We start from the raw sequence: 24,565 nt of genomic DNA on the forward strand, positions 1-24,565 counted from the left end.
TTTTAGCGATATTTTTACATTTATACCCCCCAAAACCCCCCTAAATATTGACCTAGAGCAACCAAATTTGCATAGGGGCGAGAACTCCAGGGGGGTGAGACTAAATGCTTACTTCGAAATCTAAGCTGCGTTGCGGCATTGGCGGTTATGTGCGGCGTGTATGCCGCATGATTAGTAAGCGGCGACCACTAAATTAAAAACTCAATAGCTTTGACCTGTTTTCAATGGATAACACTGCATACCAAAAATGTCCATCGCTCTCGTCATAGGATATTTAGATTTAAATAACTAACTTATCTACATCATTGTTTTGAACCAAATTAATACTCAGCCGCGAACGTATAAGGTATAACCCCTTGCCGTCTCGCTCCTGATCAAGCTAGAGCTTCGCGGAAAAAACGAGCGTGTTGCCCGTGACGAGAGAAAGCCGATGACACCCAATTTTAGGGTCCTAGGTCATCGGTTGACCTTCCAGGTCAGGTCAATGACCCAAAAGGCGGGAAAATTGGGACCTGTTAGAACGTCGTAGTGTGGCTGCTATGGGGTTTTTCGGGGTGCTGATCACGAATATCATGCTAGTTTTGATCACAGATGATGTCTTCATTCATTTAGGCCAGGTCGGGTTAGGTCAGGTCAGGTCAACCGGTAGAGGTCCTGCCAGGTATTTGTAGTAGGTGTCAACCGCCTCTGACAGCCTCATAACATGTTACGAAGGCACCAAAACTACTTTGTAAACGTTCATGTGGTTGCTTAATTCGAATTCAGCTCGAAAAAAACTGACCTAGAAACATGTCAAACTCGAAAAGTGAACCGAGGTCACCAAAGGTCAATGACCTGACCTGACCTTCAGGTGACCTTGACACCCACCCTAATGCATGGGGGCAACATCATATCACATGTTCGAGCGCTTGAAACCACGAAAAGACTGCAAACGCGCTGCTAATGCGAGCCGACATACGCTGAATCGCGGTTCCGGCCAAACATGGTCTCGAAAAGTAGGTCACAGGTCAAAGGTCATTTGGGTCAGGGTCATGAAATTTTCAGGATGGGTGTTAAATTGATCAATGCGAGGGTACTGAAAGTTTCGTCGCAATCAGCCGCTTTTTAAGCGAGTTATTCGCGAAAAACCTTAGGGGGTTGCATCAACCCCCCCCCCTGTGCGGGCGAGGTCATGTTTTGATAGCAAGACTGAAACATACTTTTTTGGGTAGCCAGGAAATCGCATGCCAGAGCCTATTTAAATTCTTTTGTCGGCCTTTATATGCACCAGTCGCATACAGGTACGGGATTTAGCATACGATTTCCAGACAATCGAAAGACTGTTTGGAGACAACAAAGGAAGGAATGAGTGAGTTAAGTTGAAAGTATTAATTTGGTTCAAAATGATGATGTAGATAACCTAGTTATTTAAAGCTAAATATCTTATGACGAGAGCGGTTGGCATTTTTGGTATGCAGTGTTATTCATTGAGAACCGGTCGGAGCGTTTGAGTCTTTAATTTAGTGGTCGCCGCTTACTAATCATGCGGCATACACGCCGCACATAACCGCCAATGCCGCAACGTAGCTTAGATTTCGAAGTAAGCATTTAGTCCCACCCCTCCAGGGGGCCCACCTACCTACCAAATTTGGTGTTTCTAGGTGCCATAGGAGCCAATCGCGAGGGGGGGGGGGTCGCATCGACCCCCCCCCCCCTGCCAGGCCGTGTTATGAAAAATGCCCTGCCAGGGCGAGTGTTAATGGCTTTTCTTGGTCCACCCAGCTAGACATATGTTGATTGTCGACTAAGCTAGTGACTGATGAAGCACATTTTATGCACATATTTATCAGTATAACTAGTTTGGTCACAAGTTAAAGGGTCATTATGTATGCTACCCTACGAGACAATTTGTTACGCGATCGGCAGTACCGTTAACAACATATAATGTCTTCATGAAAAAAATGTGCTAGCCTATAAGTAAACGGTAGTAACAGTAGATCCAGTAGCGAAGCTATAAAAACTTCAACTATGTCAACCCTCGCCGGCACAGGCCATTTTGAGTCCTTTGACGGCACAAGAGTGGGGGGGGGGGTGTTGGTACGACCCCCCTCGCGTTTGGCCCCTGATCGAGCTAGAGCTTCGCCGCGGAAAGAACGAGCGTGTTGCCCGTCACGAGAGGAAGCCAATGATACCTAATTTTAAGGTCCTAGGTCATCGGGGACTCCCAGGCCAGGTCAATGACCCAAGAATCGGGAATATCGGGACCCGTTTGAAAGTCGTAAAGTGTGGCTGCTATGTGGTTTTCCGGGGTGCTGATCACGAATATCGTGTTAGTTTCGATCAGAGATGATGTCTTTAAGCATTTAGACCAGGTTGGGTCAGGTCAGGTCAGGTCAACCGGTTGGGGTCGTGACGTGTTTTTGTTATACATGTCAACCGCCTCTGACAGCTTCGTAACACGTTACGAAGGCACCAAAACTACTTCATAAATGTTCAAATGGTTGCTAAATTCGAAATCAGCTCCAAAAACTAGTCTAGAAACATGTAAAACTCGAAAAAAATGAACAAAGGTCACCAAAGGTCAATGACCTAAGCTGACCTTCATATGACCTTGACACCCACTCTAATGTATGGGAGCAACTTCAAATCACATGTTTGAACGTTTGAAACCAGGAAAAGCTTGCAAACGCGCGACGGCTAATGCGAGCCGAAATGCGCCGAATCGCGATTCCGGCCAAACATGGTCTCGGAAAAGAGGTCACAGGTCAAAGGTCATTTGGGTCAGGGTCATGAAATGTTTCAGTGTAGGTGCAAAATTGATCAATGCGAGGGTACTGAAAGTTTCGTCGCGATTGGCAGCTTTTTACGCGAGTTATTCGCGAAAAACCTTAGGGGGGATTACATCAATCCCCCCCCCTGTGCCGGCGAGGGTTAGGCTGCAGGTTTTCGATTTAAGCAATTTAAGCAATTTAAGCAATTTAAGATCTTTTTCGAGCAACTTAAAATGTGCGTTTTTCTGTATTTTGTATTTCACGCCAAATATCTTGGAAAACTTTTCGAAATTTTCAAAAAGGTTATTCAGGGCATTCCCTGTTATTCCACATCAGCCTAAGCAAAAATGAACAAATGTCAAAGGTTTTCATTGTACAACGATTTTACTAGACCACTTCCTTACTGTCTCAAATAGCCCCACTGTCTCAAAAAGCCCCATATTACGGTACTTATTTTTGAGCATACAATTCAACGGGAAAATAGATAGCTACCCTGCACCGATTGCGCATGATGGTATAAGGTGACGGTATCGGCCCAGGCCTCAGCTACGCAACCACCTCCGGATGCGGATGAAGCTGCGGCTCCTCCCTCGTCTTCTCCTCCGGATGCTACTGCTGCTGCTGCTGCTGCTGCTGTTGCCGCCTTTCCCGGCGCCGGTCGGCAGCTGAAGCTGTCTCCCAGCTGCCAGCTGCTCTAGCAAGTTGTGAGCGAGGGACGACACAGACCCAGCCGGAGGCCACGGACGGATCGTTCTCGGTCACACCCGGTCAGCCGGATGCTGTTTTTTTTTAAACTCGAACTGAATATCGAACCGGACGTATAAGGCCGTTGGTTCGATGTCAGCAACACTCACGGCACGGAAGTAACTTTGGACAGGGTTATAAGGGCACGGGCATACATGCTGTTCTACGGAAGGGTTTTGTTAGATGGGATGATGACTGTGTTTTGTCCATTTTGTATGAGAGCATGACAAATGCAAAATATGTACTCGTACATAGTGTTATCAATTTGAGCATATGGATCGCTCATAATTACCACGACACAGAAAGAAGAATTCAACTCGGCAGACATCGCCTCTGGCGGCAGACCAGCACATAACACCTGGACCTGGACCTATAAATGTCAATGTGCACTGTGCAGAGCCAAACAGAAACGTCTGCAACTACCTCCTGAATCATATAACATAGAGAAACATATTGTGGATATATTGTGACCCCTTCTTTTATGTGCTAATTGACAGTAGAAATAAAATAGTAAGTAAAATACAAGTAGCAATTGCCACGCTTGTACATTTATAAGTACCGTGACATTAGACAGCTAGAGAATAATGCTGAGGTGCAGAGCCAAACAGAAACGTCTGAAGATCCTGAATGAAGTAACGTACCGAAACATGGCATTGGCATGGATATGTCGTGCCCATATCTTTTCTGTGCTCACTGACAGTAAAAGTAGAATAGTAACTCAGGTACAAGTCACTCAAGGAAGTGCCAAATTTGATTATTTATATGTACCGTGACATTGAATGACTGGAGAAAAAATGCTGATGTGCAGAGTCAAACAGAAACGTCTATAGGTCCCGAATGAAATAAGAGGAGAACCTTTTTTTAATAAGAGGAGAACCATGTCATGCCCCTATCTTTTCTCCGCCTTAGAGGAAAGACAGAAGAGTCACGTAAGTGCAAGCGGTTGTAGGAAGTGCACAAGTAAATGTACCGTGGCATTGGACGACTAGAGGATAATGTCAATGCAGAGCCAAAGAGAAAAGTGATAGCTCCGGAATGAATTGACATAGAGAAACATAGCATTGATATCATTTGCCCCACTGTTTTGTGCTTATTGACAGGAAAAGTAAATGAGTCACTCAAGTTGTGACTCCAAAATGTGTCAAATTTGTAGATTGATATGTACCGTCACATTAAACGACTAGAGAAATAATGTCGATGTGTAGAGCCGGAGAGAAATGTCTATAGCTCCTAAATGAAAGAAGATAGAATAGAGAAACATAGTTTAGATATGTCATGCCCCTATGTTTCTGTGCCCAAAGAGGGAAAGAAGATGAGCCACTGACGTACGAGTGGGTTTAGAAAGTGCAAATCTTGCACATTTATATTTACCCTGATATTTGACGAGTAAAGAAGAAGGTCGATGTGCAGAGACCAAGCAAAACGTCTATAGCCCTTGAATGAATTAACATAAAGAAACACGGCATGAAAGTAATTGCCCCCAATTTTTTTTTTGTATTCAGTGACATTAAAAGTAAAAGATTTGTTCAAGTGCAAGTGGCTCTAGGAAGTGCCACGTAGGAACTGCCACAGGGCGACTGGCATGCCACATCGTGTATTCATATGTTTGTCCACGAAATGGGGAGCACATTGGATGGTTGACTCACAAATATATCAAAATGTTAAGTACTCTCTTTTACATGCATATATAATGCGAGAAGTGAGAACGACTTCATGGGACAACCTATAGTATCAATCTTCCTAATTGCCAGAAGTCAATTTCATCTTTGACCGAAGCAAAACCTTAACTGCAGATATTGAATGTGCCAGCCGAATAGCTGCTCGACCCCAAGTCCCGACAGCCTGTCCCCACCCAACAGCGGGCGCCGACATCTGGCTCGGAGACAGTCGGCGGTGGCCGCCGCGCCGCGTGGAACCGGCAGAAAGTAGGTTGGGGGGGGGGAGGGGGCGAGCACAGGACAGGGTCCGAGCGCCCCGGCAGAGGCGGAGGTAGCACAGACGTACAGGTGCTTGTGGGCTGCGCTCATTGTATTGTACTAATGCTATAAACAAATATGACTGCACAAGTTCGGAAATTCTTAAAGACGATAAGGGTATGCATAAAAACAGCCAAATGGTAGTAGCGCGGTTCCTCTGTTGGATATGCTCACTTCTCTGCGGCTGATGACGCCACTGTAAGTGCCAAGGGCGACCACTCATTCCAGCTTGAGTCAGAGCGGCGGGCAGCCTGACAAGAGGGGACATGGAGGGAGAGACAGAAAGAGAGAGAGAGAGAGAGGGAGGGAGAGAGAGAGAGAGAGAGAAAGAGCAGGAGAGAGAGAGAATGAGAGAGAGAGAGAGAGAGAGGGAGTGTGTAAGTGCAATGTATTGCCTTCATACATATGACATCACCCGCACAATTCAAGACTAAACATTCAAATAGACCAATGTGCCCCGCGCCCTTAGAGACGGCTCGCCGGCGGTACCAGCGGACTCGGTCGGCTGCGCCCGGCGCGGCGCTCCGGCGCCGCGGCCGCCCCGGTTACCTGATCCCGCCGGCTAAAGATAACACCGCTCCGGCCGCCGCCGCCAGCCCGCGGCGTGCCCGCGGAGGGGCACTTCACTACAGACGGCATGGCCTGCTCGGGGCCGGCCGTCAACTGTTGTGAGCGGGATGAGAATCGCTGCATACCGGCATATTCACCTCTCCCTTTCTCAAACGCTTCTTGATGTTTGAGTTTAAGTCCCGGAATATGTGGCTACCGACTGTAATTCTGTCAGGTTACTTAGTAACTGTTACCAACGCTTACTTAACTATTTAGTGACTACTTTGTTATTTAGTACTTACCAAAGGCCACGCGCTATTTCCTTGTCCTCTTTCCATGTGTTGACACATTTTTACAGCGCCATACGTGACAAATTTGACCGTCATTCAATGTCATTAACCCTCGCGGGCCCGGGGGGGGGGCGTTTTTCGCCCCCCCTGGCGAATATTTGCGATAGCTCCCGAACGCTTAGGGATAGGAAAGCGAAACTTTCAGTACCTTTTCTCCCATCAATTTGACATCTTCTGAAGTAAAACATTTGGACCTAGTCCCATTGATGACGTCACAGGGTCGATTTTTCTAGACCCCTGCATGGCAAACTTCGGCGTCACAGACGCGAACTTCAAATAGCTGCCAAAAATAGAGTTTTAGAGATAAAGACAAATTACGAGCACGGTTGTGTAGCGTTTGACCTAGAAAAAAATAGAAAAATAGTTTCGGTGACCTGAGGTCACAGGTCAGGTCAACGACCCCGAGCTGTGGTTTTAGTTTTTCGCAAATAACTTCGACAAAAATGGTCCTAGAGCTACGGCAGTGGTACCATCGCATTCGCCTTGTCAAGCCGCGTCGAATGATATATATTTTATTTGGAAAAGGTCAAGTTTTATGTTGACCTCATGTGACCTCGAATGACCTCTGGTTGACCTTGACACATGAAAGGTCATTTATGATGGATTCGCACCCGCTGATCACGAATCTGGCATCTATTTTCCTCTAAGCCTTCATTTAGAGCCTCTGGATTGCAAATTTGTCTTATTTATTATTACCAACTTGAATCAGTGAAATAGCCTCTAGCAAGGATACTCTTCTGTGACCTTGACCTTTGAGCAGCCTTGTATCGTAAGATGAACCACAAATAGGGACCTGATAAGCCTCAAAACATTTCAAAACATCTTGGAAGTTAGCACGCAAGATGTACGAAAAAGTGCAAAGTTTGAGGTCAATTTTAAGCATGACCTTGACCTTGACCTTTGATTTTGAGCACATTTTCGGAATCCTCAGATTCTCTTCTTTCGTTTGACACCCAATTTTGCCGGTTTTATGCATCCTGCCGTCGTCTAGAACGCTTACTTTGAGATCACTACACATGTGTCGGTTTTTGCCTTTGACCTTGACCTCTGACCTTGAAAATTGACCTGAGGTCAAAAATTGTAGGTGCTTTAGAATCGTCTCGTAAGGACCTTTCGTTTGGTATCACTTTTGTTTCCGTAGCTCCCTTATTTACGGAGTTAGACAGGGGGGGCGAAAAACGCCCCCCCCCCCGGGCTGCGGTGGTTGGGATTACCCCCCGGGCCCGGCCGGGTTAACATAAAATTTCCTAGATTCATTTTCTTATTTTCTACCACCATCCCAGCCGCTCTGTGGTAAAGACCACACCCCACATTAGGGCTCGGCCTGGTCAGCTGTGGTGCGGTTCTCAGAGGTGACACCCATCCGATTGAGTGAATAGTGGGCGGCGACCTGTCACATACGCACACAACAATGTGTACACACTCAAAAGCGCGTGTGAGATCAAGGTCCGGTTTGACAAAAACAAAACAGGGGTACACGCTCGCCAGAACTCGATACGCCCAACGCCCAGAGAGAGAGAGAGAGAGAGAGAGAGAGAGAGAGAGAGAGAGAGAGAGAGAGAGAGAGAGAGAGAGAGAGAGAGACAGATAAAGAGAGAGAGAGAGAGAGAGAGAGAGAGAGAGAGAGAGAGAGAGAGAGAGGAAGAGATACAAATATGTTTCTCTGTATGTCAATGTTTCTCTATATTGCTTCTTAAACTCAATCTTTCCCCTATCTCTCCACTTTATCTCTCTCCCTTCCTCTCTCTCTCTCTCTCTCTCTCTCTCTCTCTCTCTCTCTCTCTCTCTCTCTCTCTCTCTCTCTCTCTCTCTCGTCCTACACAATTCCTGGAAACTTCCGCTGCGCCGCGGCCGAGAATGTCGAACTGATTACAGCTGGGTCGTACCGTACTCGTGGGAAGCAAGCGGCAGCGCTCGACCCACGGTGTCAAATGCACGGGGATGGGAGGAGTTGTGCCTTCTCACTGTGGTCATTTGACGTTTTCTTGGAAGATTGTGAGCCCCCTGCGGAAATGCAACACCGCCAGGAGAGAGAAAGAAAGAGTGAGTGAGGGGACGACAGAATAATGACTGTTAGTCATGTGTTGGCCGTGCTGCTGTAATCCCGCGGTGCGTCTTGGTGTGGAAACAGTGTGAGGTGAGACAAACTGATGTCACTTGTGCAAACAGTTTCCGGGCATGTTCAACTAAAAGACGAGAAATAGAACACGAAGCGCAGGTAATGTAGGAAGACATTGCAAACATCGAACGCAATTGAACTCAATCAAGAATGAAGATATAATCATGAAAGTTGTTGAAAAACCGTTGCGTGTTTCATGGCATAGAGAAGCTCATGGCATAGAGAAGTTCAATAGGTGCTTTGAGTGCCTTGCTTCATGATGGTTCAAACGTGACCCGTTTGATGATATCCTGTGTTAGGAGGGACTACGGAGATCCTAAGCCGTCAGTGAGCCAACAGTGGTCAAGAATGAGGTCAACAAAAGAGTAGGTACCATTGCTCCTGAAGTCCATGCAGCCGATTGTGAGACTTGGTCTTGGACAGTTCGGAGTTCGGACTTTACGCTATGAAAACGGCCGAGAAGATGCATATAAGTGAGCATGAGATTACCGTGAATTGCAGTTACAGGACGAAATGCAGAAGAGAATAGCAGTGTGCACAGACACGGCTTCGATATAATCCATCTGCAAGTATCATTTGAATCACAAGAAGGCGTGACAGCATGTGATATGGTGGACTGTGAGTTGAAGAATACAGTGATGGTTTCATTTCCTAGTTAAAAATTAGCGGTGCGGTCTCATGTCAAAAAAAGAAGCTGTCATGTTTCCCCTAGACGTTCAACAGTGCTTAAGGTTGTAGGACGCCAGAAACGTTGAAAACTAGGATCTCGCGTATGTATATGTTAGACACACACTCCCTCAACATCTGCAACGTGTTTGGTGTGTAAAAAATCAAATTCATTTTCATAGTTGATCGGTGGACATGTGTGTATAAACCAAAGTGTTGGCATTTCGCATCTGTGTCACGTTGATAAAGCCATAAACCAGAGCCCAGACGAAATCGTATCACTTTCAAAACTAGTGTAACGGAAAAAATTGTAACCTGCATGTGATACCAGCATGCATATGGTCACATGCAACCCGAATGTGATATGGTGGACTGTAATATAGTGTATAGCGATATAGTGATGGTTTCATTTGATAAGTGAGAAATTAGCGATGCGGTCCCATGTCAAAGGAGGACATTGTCATGTTTCCACTAAACGTTCAACAATGAGTGATTTATAACTTAACTTACCTATAAGACAATAAATGTTGAAAAATAGGTTCTCGCCCTATGTATATGTTAGACACTGACTCCGACAACATCTGCAACGTACCTGGTGTAGAAAAAAGCTGCTCAGCCGGACAGCCCGGCAACGAGCACTAAGTTTTACGTAAAAACAGTGTTCTACGTAATTATTTCTCTCTGCTAAACAGTGCAAGACATTTACGTGTGGTTTTCAAAATATCATAGAAAATTATTGTAGCTAGACCTGCTGTTAACTACGTGGCATTCAGTGCAATAAGATGCAGTTAGACCACCACGATAGTTTTGTTTTCCGCACGTCGAAACGGTTAACGATATAAACATGCTGTATCAAAACCCTTATAGCCAATCGTCTTGGATAAATGTCCTGTGAACCTGAGGCATTTCCTAGATCGACAAATGTACTAAACAACCGAGTTATTACGAGGCTGGGGATCGCCGCTCAGCCGGACCGCCCGGCGCCGAGCGATATGTTTTACGCCAAAACAGTGTTCTACTTAATTATCTCTTTCTGCTAAGCAGAGCAAGATATTGACGTGTGGTTTTCAAAATATCATAGCAAATTGATGTAACTAGATGTGCTGTTAACTACAGGGTAATCAGTGACTGATAAGACAACTGCAAACCCTTTGTTTTTTATAGTGTTTTAGGTCCTGTCGACGTGCGTGTGAGGAAAAGTGCGAGATAAAACTCACTGGCAGCGCACGTCGAAACGGTTTACGATATAAACATGCTGTATCCAAAATCTTATAGTCAATCGTCTTGGCTAAAAGCCCTGTGAAAATGAAGCATTTCAGAGCTCGACAAAGCTATTAAACAACCAGGTAAATATCAGGCTGGGGATCGCCGCTCAGGCCGGTACGGAGCGCCATGGTTTGCGCAAAAACAGTGTTCTACTTCATTATCTCTCTCTGCTAAACACTGCAAGATATTCACGTGTGGTTTTCAAAATATCATAGGCAATTGATGTAGCTAGACGTGCTTTACACTACGTTGCAATCAGTGACTGATAAAACCACCACGATTCCTTTGTTCTCAGGATGTTTTTAGTTCCTGGCGACGAGCGGGCCATGTAAAGTGCAGGATAACACCAACTGGTAGCCCACGTCGTAATGGTTTGTAAAATAAAGATGCTGTATCTAATGTCTGATAGCCAATCGTCTTGTCTAAATCCCTTGTGAACATGAAACATTTTCAAGTTCAACAAAGGTACTAAACAACCGAGTTATTATGAGGCTGGGGATCGCCGCTCAGCTGGACCGCCCGGCGCCGAGCGATATGTTTTACGCCAAAACAGTATTCTACTTAATTACCTCTCTCTGCTAAGCAGAGCAAGATATTGAAGTGTGGTTTTCAAAATATCATAGCAAATTGATGTAGCTAGATGTGCTGTTAACTACAGGGTAATCAGTGACTGATAAGACAACTGCAAACCCTTTGTTTTTTATCGTGTTTTAGGTCCTGTCGACGTGCGTGTGAGGAAAAGTGCGAGATAAAACTCACTGGCAGCGCACGTCGAAACGGTTTACGATATAAACATGCTGTATCCAAAATTTTATAGTCAATCGTCTTGGCTAAATGCCCTGTGAAAATGAAGCATTTCAGAGCTCGACAAAGCTACTAAACAACCAGGTAAATATCAGGCTGGGGATCGCCGCTCAGGCCGGTAAGGAGCGCCATGGTTTGCGCAAAAACAGTGTTCTACTTCATTATCTCTCTCTGCTAAACAGTGCAAGATATTCACGTGTGGTTTTCAAAATATCATAGGAAATTGATGTAGCTAGACGTGCTTTTCACTACGCTGCAATCAGTGACTGATAAGACCACCACGATTCCCTTGTTTTCAGCAGGTTTTGAGTTCCTGGCGACGAGCGAGTCATGTAAGGTGCAGCATAAAACTAACTAGCAGCCAATGTCCTAATGGTTTGTAATATAAAGATGCTGTATCTAAAATCTTATAGCAAATTGTCTTGACTAAATGCCCTGTGAACATGAAGCATTTCCGAGTTCGACAAAGCTACTAAACAACCAGGTAAATATCATGCTGCAGCTTGCCGCTAAGCCCGACACCGAGCGCTATGTTTTACGCAAAAACGATGCTCTACTTTATTATCTCTCTATGCTAGACAGTGCATGATATTCACGTGTGGCTTTCAAAATATCATAGCAAATTGATGTAGCTAGACGTGCTTTTCACTACGTTGTAATCAGTGACTGATAAGACCACCAGGATTGCCGCTCAGCTCAGCCGGACTGCCGAGCACCGAGGCGCCATGTTTTTGCAAAAACAATGTTCCAATTAGTTATCTTTCTCTGCTAAACTGTACAAGATATTCATGTGTGTTTTTCACAATATCATAAGAAATTGATGTACCTAGATGTACTTATCACTAAGTTGCAATCAGCGACTGATAAGAACACCATGATTCCTTTGTTTTCAGCAAGTTTTAAGGTCCTTCCGACGAACGAGTCAGGTAAAGTTCTGGATAAAACTCACTAGCAGCCCATGTCATAATGGTTTGCAATATAAAGATTCTGTATCTAAAATCTTAAAGCCAATCGTCTTGGGTACCTGCCCTGTGAACCTGAGGCATTTCCAAGTTCGACAAAGGTACTAAACAACCAGTTTATTATGAGGCTGCGGATCGCCGCTCAGCCGGACCGCCCGGCGCCGAGCAACCTGTTTTACGCCAAAACAGTATTCTACATACTTAATTATCTCTCTCTGCTAAATAGTGAGCGCTATTGACGTGTGGTTTTCAAACTATCATAGCAAATTGATGTAGCTAGATATGCTGTCCACTGCATTGCAATCAGTGACTGAAAAGACCACTGCAAACCGTTTGTTTTTATCGTGTTTTAGGTCCTGGCGACGTGCGCGTAACGTAAAATGCAAGATAAAACACAATTACAGCGCACGTCGAAACGGTTTACGATATAAACATGCTGTTTCCAAAATCATATAGCCAATCGTCTTGGCTATATGCCCTGTGAAAATGAAGCATTTCCGAGCTCGACAAAGCTACTAAAAATAACAGGTAAATATCAGGCTGGCGATCGCCGCTCAGCCCGGTACTGAGCGCTATGGCTTACTCAAAAACAGTGTTCTACTTCATTATTTCTCTCTCTGCTAAACAGTGCAATTGGATATTGCGACTCATAAAATAGCGACCGAAAAACAGGGACGGGAAAACAGCGACATACTCACAATAGCGACAGGGTCTAGAACGACTCTCAGAACAGCGACACATGCGGATTTGAGCGATTCCTCAAAAGGGCGACGGGAGCGACCATGTGAAATAACGATTATAGTGTAAAATAGCGAGAAAAGTTATTCATGCGTGGAATGTGTATTTATCGTGCAGTTCGTTTCGATTCGTTCGATTTCCCTGTTTTGATAGTTGGGTTTCTGATTCGATCGATTAAAAAAAATCCAGTGTTCTATATGCATGTACAGTTGTCCGCGATCGTTTTGTAACAGGTCGCTGTTTCGCTGCAAATGATTATACCGACAGTCGCTCTATAACCCGTCGCTCTTTTAACCCTATTAGTGGCAGGCTCCTGGCTACCCCATATTAGTGGCAGGGGGGGCTGTTTACGACCCCCCCTTGATATCTCGAGATCTAACGGGCCGATTTTCAAAATTCAAACGGCATTCGATTTGGCTCAACGAGATCTTCATTTCTAAAAAAAAAAAAAATTAAAAAATGTCAATAGGGGGGTAGAGGGGGGTAAAAAAGGGCAAATTGCAGATACATTTTAGACTGTTTATCACGGCCAGGTTTCTGAACCAATCTTAACGCAACTTTTGCCGATCGATAGAGAATGAACCAGGAATTCGCATGGATCCTAAAAATATGCATTTTCAAAAATCATAGGCGGATACAGATCATTGAGATTGGGGGTACACAAAAAGTATAGTAAATAAGGTTTTTGTTGGTGCTGTTTCTAAAAAGGGTGGCAATGGTCTTGTTATGTTACAATTTTCTTATGAGAGAACGACTAAAATTGTATTGGTCATGCATAGGCGGTGTCAGGGCACCTATGTTGGGAGGTAAAAAATAACCCCCCTTTTTGGACGCCTGGATCCGCCTATTATAGCAAAAACGTGTCAAAAGAGGATGCACAATAACTTTGTATATGTTATCACATGATACCTTTCATTCACTGTTCGTAAAACTGGTGCAGCATCGTGATCTTCGCCCAAATGACTCGCTTCACGAATAGGACCCCCCAATTCCCAGTGCTCTGGAGCCGCCCCTGGTAAAGTTATGAACTTGAAATTTTCAGGGAATGTGCCCAATTTAGTTTTAGGAAAAGTCAGAAAATTTCAGCATCGTAGCTTCAGCGGTTTCGGAGATATTCCCGAAAAACCTGAGGGGTGGATAAAAACAACCCCCCCTGCCACTAATAGGGTTAAAGAATCGCTCAAGTCCGTGCGTCGCTGTTCTTGGAGTCGCTATAGATACTGTCGCTATTTTATGTCGCTGTTTCCCGTCGCTGTTTTTCGGTCGCTGTTTTCTGTCTCGTGGTTTGACACGCACACGGATAAGGGATATATGTCCTGATGGATGAGCCCACATTTCGACAACTGAGACTTACAGTAATTTTCAAGCGGTTTGGATGCCTTCATAATTAACGTCGTATCATTTTATGTCGATAACTACGTTTTAACACTCGGCCGAATTGTGTTTTTTACAGTAGGGAGGACCCCAGCAACAAAAAAAAACACACACACATATTTTATGTTCGCAAGTCTTTGTGAGCAGAAAATTTGACTGTCGACTGTGTGTCATCGCTTCGTCGCTTCCAGCTCCCGATCCCACGTGGCGCCGGCCTCTGTGCTGTCGGCCGTGAGATCCGTCCACCACCTCTGCCGCCCCTCCCCCGCCCAGACGCCATCCGACACCGGTCCGGATCAGCTGACTGCAGTGCACCGCCGCCGCCGCGCGCGCGGACATCTGACTCGCAGCCGGCCGGCGGTGGCCGCCGCGCCGCGTGGGACCGGCAGGAAGTAGGGGGGGGGGGGTGAGCAGAGGAGGGTAGGACAGGGAGGGCAGGGTCTAGCGCCCCGGCAAAGGCGGAGGTAGCAGGAACATGGATAGTTTGTGTGAGGTGCTGGTTGTATTGTACTGATGAAAGAAAAATTACAGCTTTACAAGTGTCGGTATGCCCAATGACCATAAGAGTAGTGTGTAAAAGCAGCGAATGTCAGAGCGTTGTCTATTGCATATGCCCTGTTTCTGAGGCTGATGACGCCCCTGCAAGTGCCAAGGCCGACCTCACATACCGGCATGAGTCAGCTGGGCAGGAGCAGAGAGGGAGGGGATACGGAGAGAGAGAGAGAGAGAGAGAGAGAGAGAGAGAGAGAGAGAGAGAGAGAGAGAGAGAGAGAGAGAGAGAGACCTCTGGTCTGCTTACATAGGACCGTCGCCTGGAGTGGGACGAGTCTTAAGAAGAAAATACTGCATGGTGTAGATTTCCTTAAATTATTTAGTGTTCAGCTCGTCTTACATCAAAGCCATCGGAATATTCAAATCTGCCTTCACATCGGGTATTAGCCACTTCTTTTCATGACTTATCCAAGAGCCTGATGCAACTTAAATACGTCGCTGACCAACCGGGTGGTGGGTGGGTAAGCGGGGTGAGACTGTTTTACGGAAGTGTTTTTGTCCGTGATTTGACGTGAATGAATGTGCGAATGTTAGGAATAATTAGAATAGCAACGGCAGATACGGATTCTGAGCAGTAATCGCCATGCAATTTGGAACGTGGATCGCTCTTAAATGTACACTACAATACAATAAAATACAATTCACCCCAATGTGATCTCTCCAATGTGATCAATGTGATCAATGTGTTCAGCTTGATCCAGTGATCCAAGCCGAACACCATATGACAAGGCATCATGACACATTGTTTTGAACAAGTTCCGTGTGATCGGCCGCTGTGGGAATATCCTTCCTTCGCCGTCCCACGGTAGTTATCGGATACCGGCCGCCGGCACCGCGCTGCTGGGACCAGCCAGTCAAAAAAAGGCGCGCATTTTGAACAGCAAGAGGCATCCGTGACCTGCTCGGAGCCGTTGCCGTGGTGGCTGCCGAGTGCACAGGCGCTGGCCACCACTGCAGCTATCCTATTGCAATAATGGTAAACATGAGAAGGGAGGGCAGGGGAGGGGCAGAGGGGTGCGAGATCTGAGGCGTTACGCGGCAGCTGGGAACGGAGAGCACGGCTCGAGTTCACCGGGGAAGGGGGGGGGGGAGGGTGGCGATCGGGCCGAGGCTGAGCCGAGATAAGGCACGCACTTTACACAGAGGGCGGGAGGGGACGGGGCCGACTGGGAGCAAAACAAAGGACCGATAACCCCCCAGGACATCTGAGACCAGCGCGCCGCGCCCACAACCGTCACAACAGCCGCCAACATTCGCGAGAATATACCAAGAGAATTGGACTTCGTAAGATTTTACGAAAAACACGGTTCACTAAAACGGCACCCATTAGACGATTTTGATACTGGTTTCCGAATAGTCTACGCCAAGGAACGTTCTCCAAATTAATCTATCGGGGTCTGATAAAACACAGTTAACAGGCAACCCAAAAAATATGCTATATGCTAATCTGAGGATTGACATGTAATATATGCGGTTTTAAACTTCATATAAACTAATTGAAATATATTTCGTTCGCTCTAAGGTTGGTGAGCATTATAAAACGCTGCACCACACAAATGGCTGACAATGAAAATGCTTTCCGCCAAATACACCACTAAAGTATATTTCCGTAAGAATATTCGGAAACAGCTCCCTCGCCCTTTCTGTACAATGTTCCGAATATTCTTCGCAAATGTATCTTTCCGTCAGGATTCTTAGGCATACTATGAAAGGCGTTCCGTCAAATAAAAGTATATTTCCGTGAGAATATTCGGAAACAGCTCCATCGCCCTTTCCGTACAATGCTCCGATTATTCTTCGCAGAGGTATCTTTCCGTGAGGATTATGAGGGATAGGTACTATGAAACAAGGCGTTCCGCCAAATACACCATAGAAGTATATTTCCGTGAGAATATTCGGAAGCAGCTCCCTTCCCACAATACGATAGCGGAACGGTCCTACTGCGCCACCAGGCGGACTATGCGTGGAACTGTCCTACAGCCAACGATCCGAGCCGTCCTGCGTTCCAAACACCGGCGCCATCTATTGGTTGATATAAGAAGCAGCTGATTGCTGGCTAACCGCTAGAGGCAGCACCTTACTGTGTGGAAACAGCTCCCGTCCCACAATACGATGGCGGAACGGTCCTACTGCGCCCCCAGGCGGACTATGCGTGGAACTGTCCTACAGCCAACGACCCTAGCCGTCCTTCGTACCAAACACCTGCGCCATCTATTGGTTGATATAAGAAGCAGCTGATGCTGGCTAACCGCTAGAGGCAGCACCTGCAGGCAGGCAGGTGCTGAGGTAGCAGGCTACATGGTTCTGCCTGATTGCGTAATACCGAGCCAAGCGCCTGACTGCTACACAACCTAACCCTAAAATAACACCAAGAATATATTAAGATACTAGAAATCAAGTTTCCATCACTAGCAGGAATAATTTTGGCCGAAGCGATACCTAAGGCCTGAACATCACTGCTGCGACAGATCGTACGGACCTGTTGAATACCGATTGCAACAATTTAGCCGTGCAGACTCTCTGCTAACATCACTGACGTCACAGCAGTAGGTATACCTTTTTGTCCCGAAGAATCTCACGAAAATATCTGTAGACCATTTTGACGCCACTTCCGAGACCCTTTAAGTGGTGACGTCACGACCATCGCTCAGAGGGGCTTTGTACGCCATCTAGCGATTGATTCCAAACCTACAGCCAAACCCTGATCACCGCTAGAGGCAGCACCCTACGGACGGCCAACACTGAGAACAGGGCAAAATGTGACATAACGACAGAAAAATGACTTATTAGCAAACCACACAGTCTACAGTGACATATCAAAGCGCCAGAACGATGTAATATGAACCAGCGGAGAGTACCAGTGGGTATTCTATGCATTTAGACGTACTTATATTATATTATGATGCCATGAACATGACTGATTATATCAAAAAAGGAGTCTTGATAAAAGTGCTAATAAAACAACGTTCCCGTTGTCCGAATGCTATGAAACTTGCACACGCCGTGAAACAAACAATTTTCTATCGATCCATATGCATTTTAACCTTAAGCTATGAAAACTCAATGAAAGCCAGGTGATTTAAAAGTGCAGTGTTTGAACATAAAAATTATTACTTTCATAAACTGATTTTCAGGAATGCGTGGTTTAGAAGTCCGCTTTGATCATTTCTCAACATGAAAAGGCACCATAAGATCACCTATATCGCATACATACGGGGATATAGGCGTTTAAAGAGCTTTCCGAAAATTCTACGGGCGCAAGAATTAGCGGAAATCTTCAACACGTGTTTTCCGGAAATTCTCGCGAACACGTTCAGGGCATCACCAAACCTGCTATTCGACGCCTGGCTCGTCGTGGCGGTGTCAAGCGCATCAGCGGCCTCATCTACGAGGAGACGCGCGGCGTTCTCAAAGTGTTCCTGGAGAACGTCATCCGCGACGCTGTCACCTATACCGAGCACGCCAAGCGCAAGACGGTGACTGCCATGGACGTCGTCTACGCTCTGAAGCGCCAGGGCCGCACACTGTACGGCTTCGGCGGTTAAGCGGAATGCCTCGCGACGAAAGCCCCACGAACAACAGGCCTTTTTAAAGGCCACACTTAATCTGAAAGATTTTCACCGATTGATTGTATTCCATTATTGAGACGCAAATCATCCCCGATCGTCTAGCCAATAGGCTGGTCAGCAGCCGAGGGTGCCTGGTGAGCACCCTCCTGAAGGATATGTCCGTGAGAAAATTCGGAAACTGCTCCCTCGCACTCTCCGTACTATTTTCCGAATATTCTTCGGCAAGGCACCTATGTGTCCATGAGAAAATTCGGAAAAGCGATTGACACCAGTCCCGTGTCGACCTGACGAACGGTACTCCGTCACAGCCCCTTAAGCCAGGACCATGTTTTCCGGTATTTCTCACGAAATTGTACCACCGTAGATAATCCGGGAACTGGGTACAACATCGTGAGACTTTTCGTGAATCGTAGATGGCGCCAAAGTAGGGGCAGACGGGACCCGAGACCGGCACAGCGGGGGGTGAGGGGCGGGACTGACAGGGGTCGTCGCGCGGAACTGTCCTACGGCCAGCGCCGAGCATCTAGCCTCGGGCCCGCATCCCTGCCCCAGGCGCGACCAGAGCTCCCGGATGTTCCGGCTCACTGCCGCGCCCCAGCGCGTCAAACTTGTGAGAAAATTCGGAAACTGCTCCCTCGCACTCTCCGTACTATTTTCCGAATATTCTTCGGCAAGGTACATATGTGTCCATGAGAAAATTCGGAAAAGCGATTGATACCAGTCCCGTGTCGACCTGACGAACGGTACTCCGTCACAGCCCCTTAAAGGAAAAGGGCCACCTTTAACATGGGGATTGAAACTGAGATAGCCATCTAGTAGCCCGTGTCCGAAAACCCTCCAGTCTATCTCCTTACGGCCGATTTCGGCTTCCATTCGTAGGTATCGGCAATTTTAAAAGAGGAATGCGTCCTTATCCCAGGAATGCGTCCTTACCCTGTAATACAGCCACCCGCGGCGAGGCTTTGGTTTTTTACCAATCAGCTCCAATCAGCTCAGCTTTAACCAATCAGCTTATCTGACACAATCCGACGAGTCTGTCTTCTGAACGCTGATTGGTTTGAGTGTGACGTCATCGCTATGCCATCTCACAGTAGGTGCCGTAGAGAGTATCAACAAAGTACCAATATGTTAAATAGTTTTAAATACTTTTTCGCGAATTGTGCACTTCTGGCACCAGTTTTAAAAAGAAAATGAAAAATAATAATGTCAAAATGAAAAACAACGATATCTTCATATTTCACGAAGGTGGCCCTTTTCCTTTAAGCCAGGACCATGTTTTCCGGTATTTCTCACGAAATTGTACCACCGTAGATAATCCGGGAACTGGGTACAACATCGTGAGACTTTTCGGAAAACCACCTTCCAGCACACCTTATGGGTGTTCACGTTTTCTCTCACGAACTAATACCACCGTAGATAATGCGGGAAATGGGTACAACATCGTGAGACTTTTCGTGAATCATAGATGACGCTAATGTACAGCAACCGCTGCAACTGTGAATGGCGCATATGGCTGGTAGGGACTAGAGTTGCAAAATTTCCCTACCGCACTACCGGCATGCCGGTAATTTTTCACTACCGCAGGTTTTTTCGTGGTATTTGGCATATCCTGCCGGTAGCATGCCGGTATTTTTGATTTTGCACAAAAAAAAAATTATCAGCATATGATTCAAACTTTGGACACTAAGAGGCTATTGAATTGTAATAACAGCAATCTTAGCCACTGAAAAATACATTTTGTGGTAGAAGTTCCATTGGTAAGGGTAATTGTACACAATACATGAACCTCAGCATTTCACAGATTTGGCTCTAATAAGAATTGTCAAGAATCTACTTTGGTCTATCAAAGGAAGAATACTCATTCATGTTGCAAAAGCACAACCAATTAGTAAGTCTAATGGTAGGTAATAGGTATAATACAATAAAATAAATTAATGTTAATGGCAACATTCCCTAGGCAAAAGGCAGAATCAAAACAACACAAAACACATTGTTTGGAAACTGGCCTTGAGTCCTGAGATGTGGTCTGAGATACTCTACAAAGAATTTGACACTGAAAATCCAGCTGAAAAGGCAGGTGTTAGGAAGCCCTGATCCTAACTTCAGTCCCAAAATGAAATGAAAATGAATTAAACTGGCATTTTGTCTTATCTTTACTAGAAAACACAACATGCAGACCGAATGAATACAAAGTGGCGCAATATGATCAGCTGATCAAGCAACCAAGGATTGACTTTTAAGATCTTCTGTCCCCTAAAAAAGATGTAAGCTGATGACGTAATATTTATTCATATGCCCTTTTGGTTGACTTACTCAAGAGAAGTGGATTTTCTTGTAGTGAATAACACTCACAGTGTTGATTTTATTGGATTTTAATATCGTGTTGGATGATTTTTATCAAAAAAAAAAAAAAAAATCATTCACGAGGCAGTAGTTTGCAGTCCTAAAACTTTTTTTTGCAGTGTTTTAATCAGCTGGTTAAAAACTGTGTTATGGCGCATCTGTTTCGATCCTTTATAACCTTGTGTTTGTTCCCGCGTTTGAGATGGGAGAGGATATTATATCGTTTTTATACATATTATTTGGTGACTTCTCAGGACAAGTGAGTTATTAACACATATTTTTACATGATTCGTATCTTACTCACGAGCCAAGCCATGGCGGATAGGAAAAAGCAGATGTTGATCTCGCTTCCTCAGGAACATGGCCAAATCTGTAGTTTTTTTTTATATTGTGATTTATGACTAGCTATAGTTCATTTTAGGGTAAGGTGGAAAATAAGAACGCTTGTGGTAAATGTGATTGCTGCTCACTGTGCAGTCTTCAGGAACACATTTCAGTAATTCAAGTTCTTTTTGACCTTGCTTTTTTGATGAATGTGTGTAGGCTTTTTGTAGGCAATACCTCTTTGATTACAGGTGATATTTTAACAGCTGTAAACTGGAATTGAGTTTCAAAATTGTGGTATTTGTGGGGGCAACTCAGCCAAAATCAGGCTGCTGGAGTTTTGGTTGGACAATGAGTGGCTGCTGGGTGGGGCGGTAACTGAAATTGCCAAAATGTGGCATCTCATGTAGGGGTAAGCCAGAATCAAGAATGCAGGTTTTTTAGTATGCCGGTAATTTGGCGGTGTTTTTGCTTGGGGCGTGGTAGCATGCCGGTATCCCAGAAAATTTTTGTGGGGCGGGGCGGTGCCGGTAGTAGCCCATAGGGAAAACTTTGCAACTCTAGTAGGGACAGCACCTGCCATGCCGGACAGGCGTGGCAGGGACTGCAATGCATGCATCCATAAATATGCGTCTTTGACAGCTCATGTGACATGTAGCATATCTTCAACGAATTGGATTCAATAGTCCGGTTCAGGTTGGTACGATCTGGTGTCAGTATGCATGTTACTAGCTTGATGTTCATCATTAAAGTTTATATGTTGGCCGTCTGCACCTCCGAGCTCTAGTCCTGGACTGCTGGTTTTGTTGTCCTGCTAGTCTGCCCCGTCCCCTCCCTCCCTCTGTGAACAATGCGTGCCTTATCTCGGCTCGGCCTTGCCCGGTCCCCTCCCCCCCCTCCCTGGACTCGGGCCGCGCTCTCAGTTCTCTGCCGCACCACGCCTCGGGTCTCCTCACACCCCTCTGCCCCGACCCTCCCTCCCTCTCTCCCTCCCCCCCGAACCGACAATCATCTTCCGGCTCACCACGGCCGCCTTGCACTTGCTCCCACCGGACGTCACATGGGCCGGTCTAACGTAAACTTTGCTCTTGATATTGCCTTGGGCCGGAGTAACATAGCCGGCTTTAAAGTAAAGTAAAACGGAAGATCTGGCTAATTGCCAGCTAGTAACTTCCCCCTACCCCGACCAGGGCCTCGGCCTGTCGGGAGCAAAATTCAAAAAAAAAAGGAACTACTGCGCAGGTGGCAGCACCTGCCCGTGGAGAAGCGGCTGGCAATCGGCCGTCCCACTCCCCACCCCGCCCCCACCCAGCTGGCCGCCAGACCGTGGGAACGACTCGGCTCAGCGCTGCCGGCCGCTGGACGGGGAAACCCCGCCGCCCGACACACTACCGCCGGGCCGGCCGGTGGAATTTCCCAGTCGTCGGCCGGTAATTTTTCTCCTGAATGGAGGGACCGCCATCGAGTTTGTCACGTGAATTCAGCCGCATTCCTGGTCAACGTCTAATGCTGAAGGGATATGTGTGTACGCAGATATCTCGCAGGCCCTAAGAGGAAAAGCTCGCTGCAAAAACTGAGCACTTCAAAAAAACCGCAAACCCACGCAAATAGAATAGTTATGCGATAGCCCGACTCGAATTATAAGCAAAGTGCGAGATTTCCCCGGCGCCGATTTCAACTTATTCGTAAAACAGGTCGAACGCGTGAAACGGCTGATGACGTCATCAAATGGCCGTTAATAGTTAAGAGATAGGGCCTTAGCTAAGGCCCACTTTTCAAATGAAGGGAACGAATTTCTTTAACACCACGAAACTGAGGATATTGCGAACAGGATATATAGTGGTTTTTGAACCTGGCCGCCAACTTGGCTCTCTCAACTCCGAACTAATGCAAAGGTGGGACAGTCCCTTACATAGTTTTTTTTTTTCGCCGTAGCTTGACCAATAAGAGATATCAATCGCAAATTCAATGTCTGTAGTAGTTCAGGAGATAGGGGCGTGGGTTAACGCTTCACGCCAACGGAAACAGCTCTGGGTGCTCCCCAGATAGCGTGATAAGCCGACGCGTTGTCATGAAAGTGACCTGTGACCAGTTCCATTGGTATTGTGTGGCCTTTAAAAAGGCCTGTTACAGGGTTCGAGTCGACTGAGCCAGATGCAGGCTTACTTCTTCTCGGTCTTCTTGGGCAGGAGCACCGCCTGGATGTTTGGCAGCACACCGCCCTGGGCGATGGTGACGCCCGACAGGAGCTTGTTCAGCTCCTCGTCGTTGCGGATGGCCAGCTGCAGGTGGCGAGGGATGATCCTGGTCTTCTTGTTGTCGCGCGCAGCGTTGCCGGCCAGCTCGAGTACCTCAGCCGCCAGGTACTCCATGACGGCAGCCAGGTACACGGGGGCACCGGCACCGACGCGCTCGGCATAGTTTCCCTTACGCAAGAGACGATGGATACGACCGACAGGGAACTGAAGTCCGGCCCGGGAAGACCGGGACTTGGCCTTTCCCTTCACCTTGCCGCCCTTGCCGCGTCCAGACATGGCTGTATGTGAACAAGATGTAGCAACAAACGTGCAATCCGTGTATTTGCGTTCACACCTGGATTTAAAAAGGGACGTAGCGGTGCCGGACACCGGTGCTCACCCACCTTTCCCACCGCCATTACGCTTTATCAACCGAATTTCAAAAGCCACATACCCATACGTTTCGTGTTGAACAGTGTGTTGCACTCGAAGCGCCGCCATGCCACCGAAGACTAGCGGAAAGGCCGCAAAGAAGGCCGGCAAGGCCCAGAAGAATATCTCCAAGGGAGATAAGAAGCGTAAGCGCAAGAGGAAGGAATCGTACGGCATCTACATCTACAAGGTGCTGAAGCAGGTCCACCCCGACACCGGTATCTCGTCGAAGGCCATGAGCATCATGAACTCCTTTGTCAACGACATCTTCGAGCGCATTGCTGCCGAGGCCTCGCGTCTGGCGCACTACAACAAGCGCTCGACAATCACCTCTAGGGAGATTCAGACTGCTGTCCGCCTGCTCCTGCCCGGTGAGCTTGCCAAACATGCCGTGTCGGAGGGGACCAAGGCCGTCACCAAGTACACGAGCAGCAAGTAAGCTGGCTGGCCTGGCAGCCGGTGCCGGTCGACGCTCGCTTCATCTCATCACTGATCATCGCTCATCGCCTCCCATGCCGGCCGGTGCCGCTCCTAGCAGCACAAATAGGTCTTTTTCAAGACCAATAAATCAAATAGTGGACTTGCACCACAGATGATTACATCCGGGTCATTGTTGCAGCGGGTCGTCGGCTTCAAACAGACGCTGATCTGCACTTGTTTCGCACTTACCATGGTCGCTATCGAAATCGGAACAGAACCGCATGATAAGGGACGTAGCGGTGGCAGCTACTAGCGGCGTTTGAAATTTTGCCGTTTTTTAGGCGAACATGACGTCACTAAAACGTCATTTTCTCAAACTTTTTTTGACGG

The 24,565-nt window shown here is 46.7% G+C and overlaps 3 protein-coding genes across 3 annotated transcripts; 2 read left to right on the forward strand and 1 right to left on the reverse strand.

Annotated features, from left to right (window-relative positions):
- Positions 1-9,096: 9,096 nt before the first annotated feature.
- Positions 9,097-18,450, forward strand: LOC122385508 (histone H4-like). The gene is made up of 3 exons (XM_043373834.1): positions 9,097-9,106; positions 14,572-14,690; positions 18,075-18,450. The coding sequence occupies exons 1-3, from the start codon at positions 9,097-9,099 to the stop codon at positions 18,393-18,395; spliced, it is 450 nt and encodes a 149-aa protein (XP_043229769.1). The 3' UTR covers positions 18,396-18,450.
- A 4,742-nt stretch (positions 18,451-23,192) lies between these two features.
- LOC122385540 (histone H2A) lies at positions 23,193-23,666 on the reverse strand. Its single transcript, XM_043373883.1, has one exon. The coding sequence runs from the start codon at positions 23,618-23,620 to the stop codon at positions 23,249-23,251; it is 372 nt and encodes a 123-aa protein (XP_043229818.1). The 5' UTR covers positions 23,621-23,666; the 3' UTR covers positions 23,193-23,248.
- A 94-nt stretch (positions 23,667-23,760) lies between these two features.
- Positions 23,761-24,323, forward strand: LOC122385542 (histone H2B). Its single transcript, XM_043373885.1, has one exon. The coding sequence runs from the start codon at positions 23,823-23,825 to the stop codon at positions 24,192-24,194; it is 372 nt and encodes a 123-aa protein (XP_043229820.1). The 5' UTR covers positions 23,761-23,822; the 3' UTR covers positions 24,195-24,323.
- The last annotated feature ends 242 nt before the right edge of the window (positions 24,324-24,565 follow it).

Source organism: Amphibalanus amphitrite, unplaced genomic scaffold (genome assembly GCF_019059575.1).
Source record: "Amphibalanus amphitrite isolate SeventyFive unplaced genomic scaffold, NRLGWU_Aamphi_draft 000221F_arrow, whole genome shotgun sequence".
Lineage (NCBI taxonomy): Eukaryota > Metazoa > Arthropoda > Thecostraca > Balanomorpha > Balanidae > Amphibalanus > Amphibalanus amphitrite.

Coding starts and splice junctions, on each gene's coding strand:
- LOC122385540 (XM_043373883.1), bottom strand. CDS start 23,620: ATGTCTGGACGCGGCAAGGGCGGCAAGGTGAAGGGAAAGGCCAAGTCC.
- LOC122385542 (XM_043373885.1), top strand. CDS start 23,823: ATGCCACCGAAGACTAGCGGAAAGGCCGCAAAGAAGGCCGGCAAGGCC.
- LOC122385508 (XM_043373834.1), top strand. Junction 14,691..18,074: donor CCGCGTGGGACCGGCAGGAA/GTAGGGGGGGGG, acceptor ACGGGGATATAG/GCGTTTAAAGAGCTTTCCGA.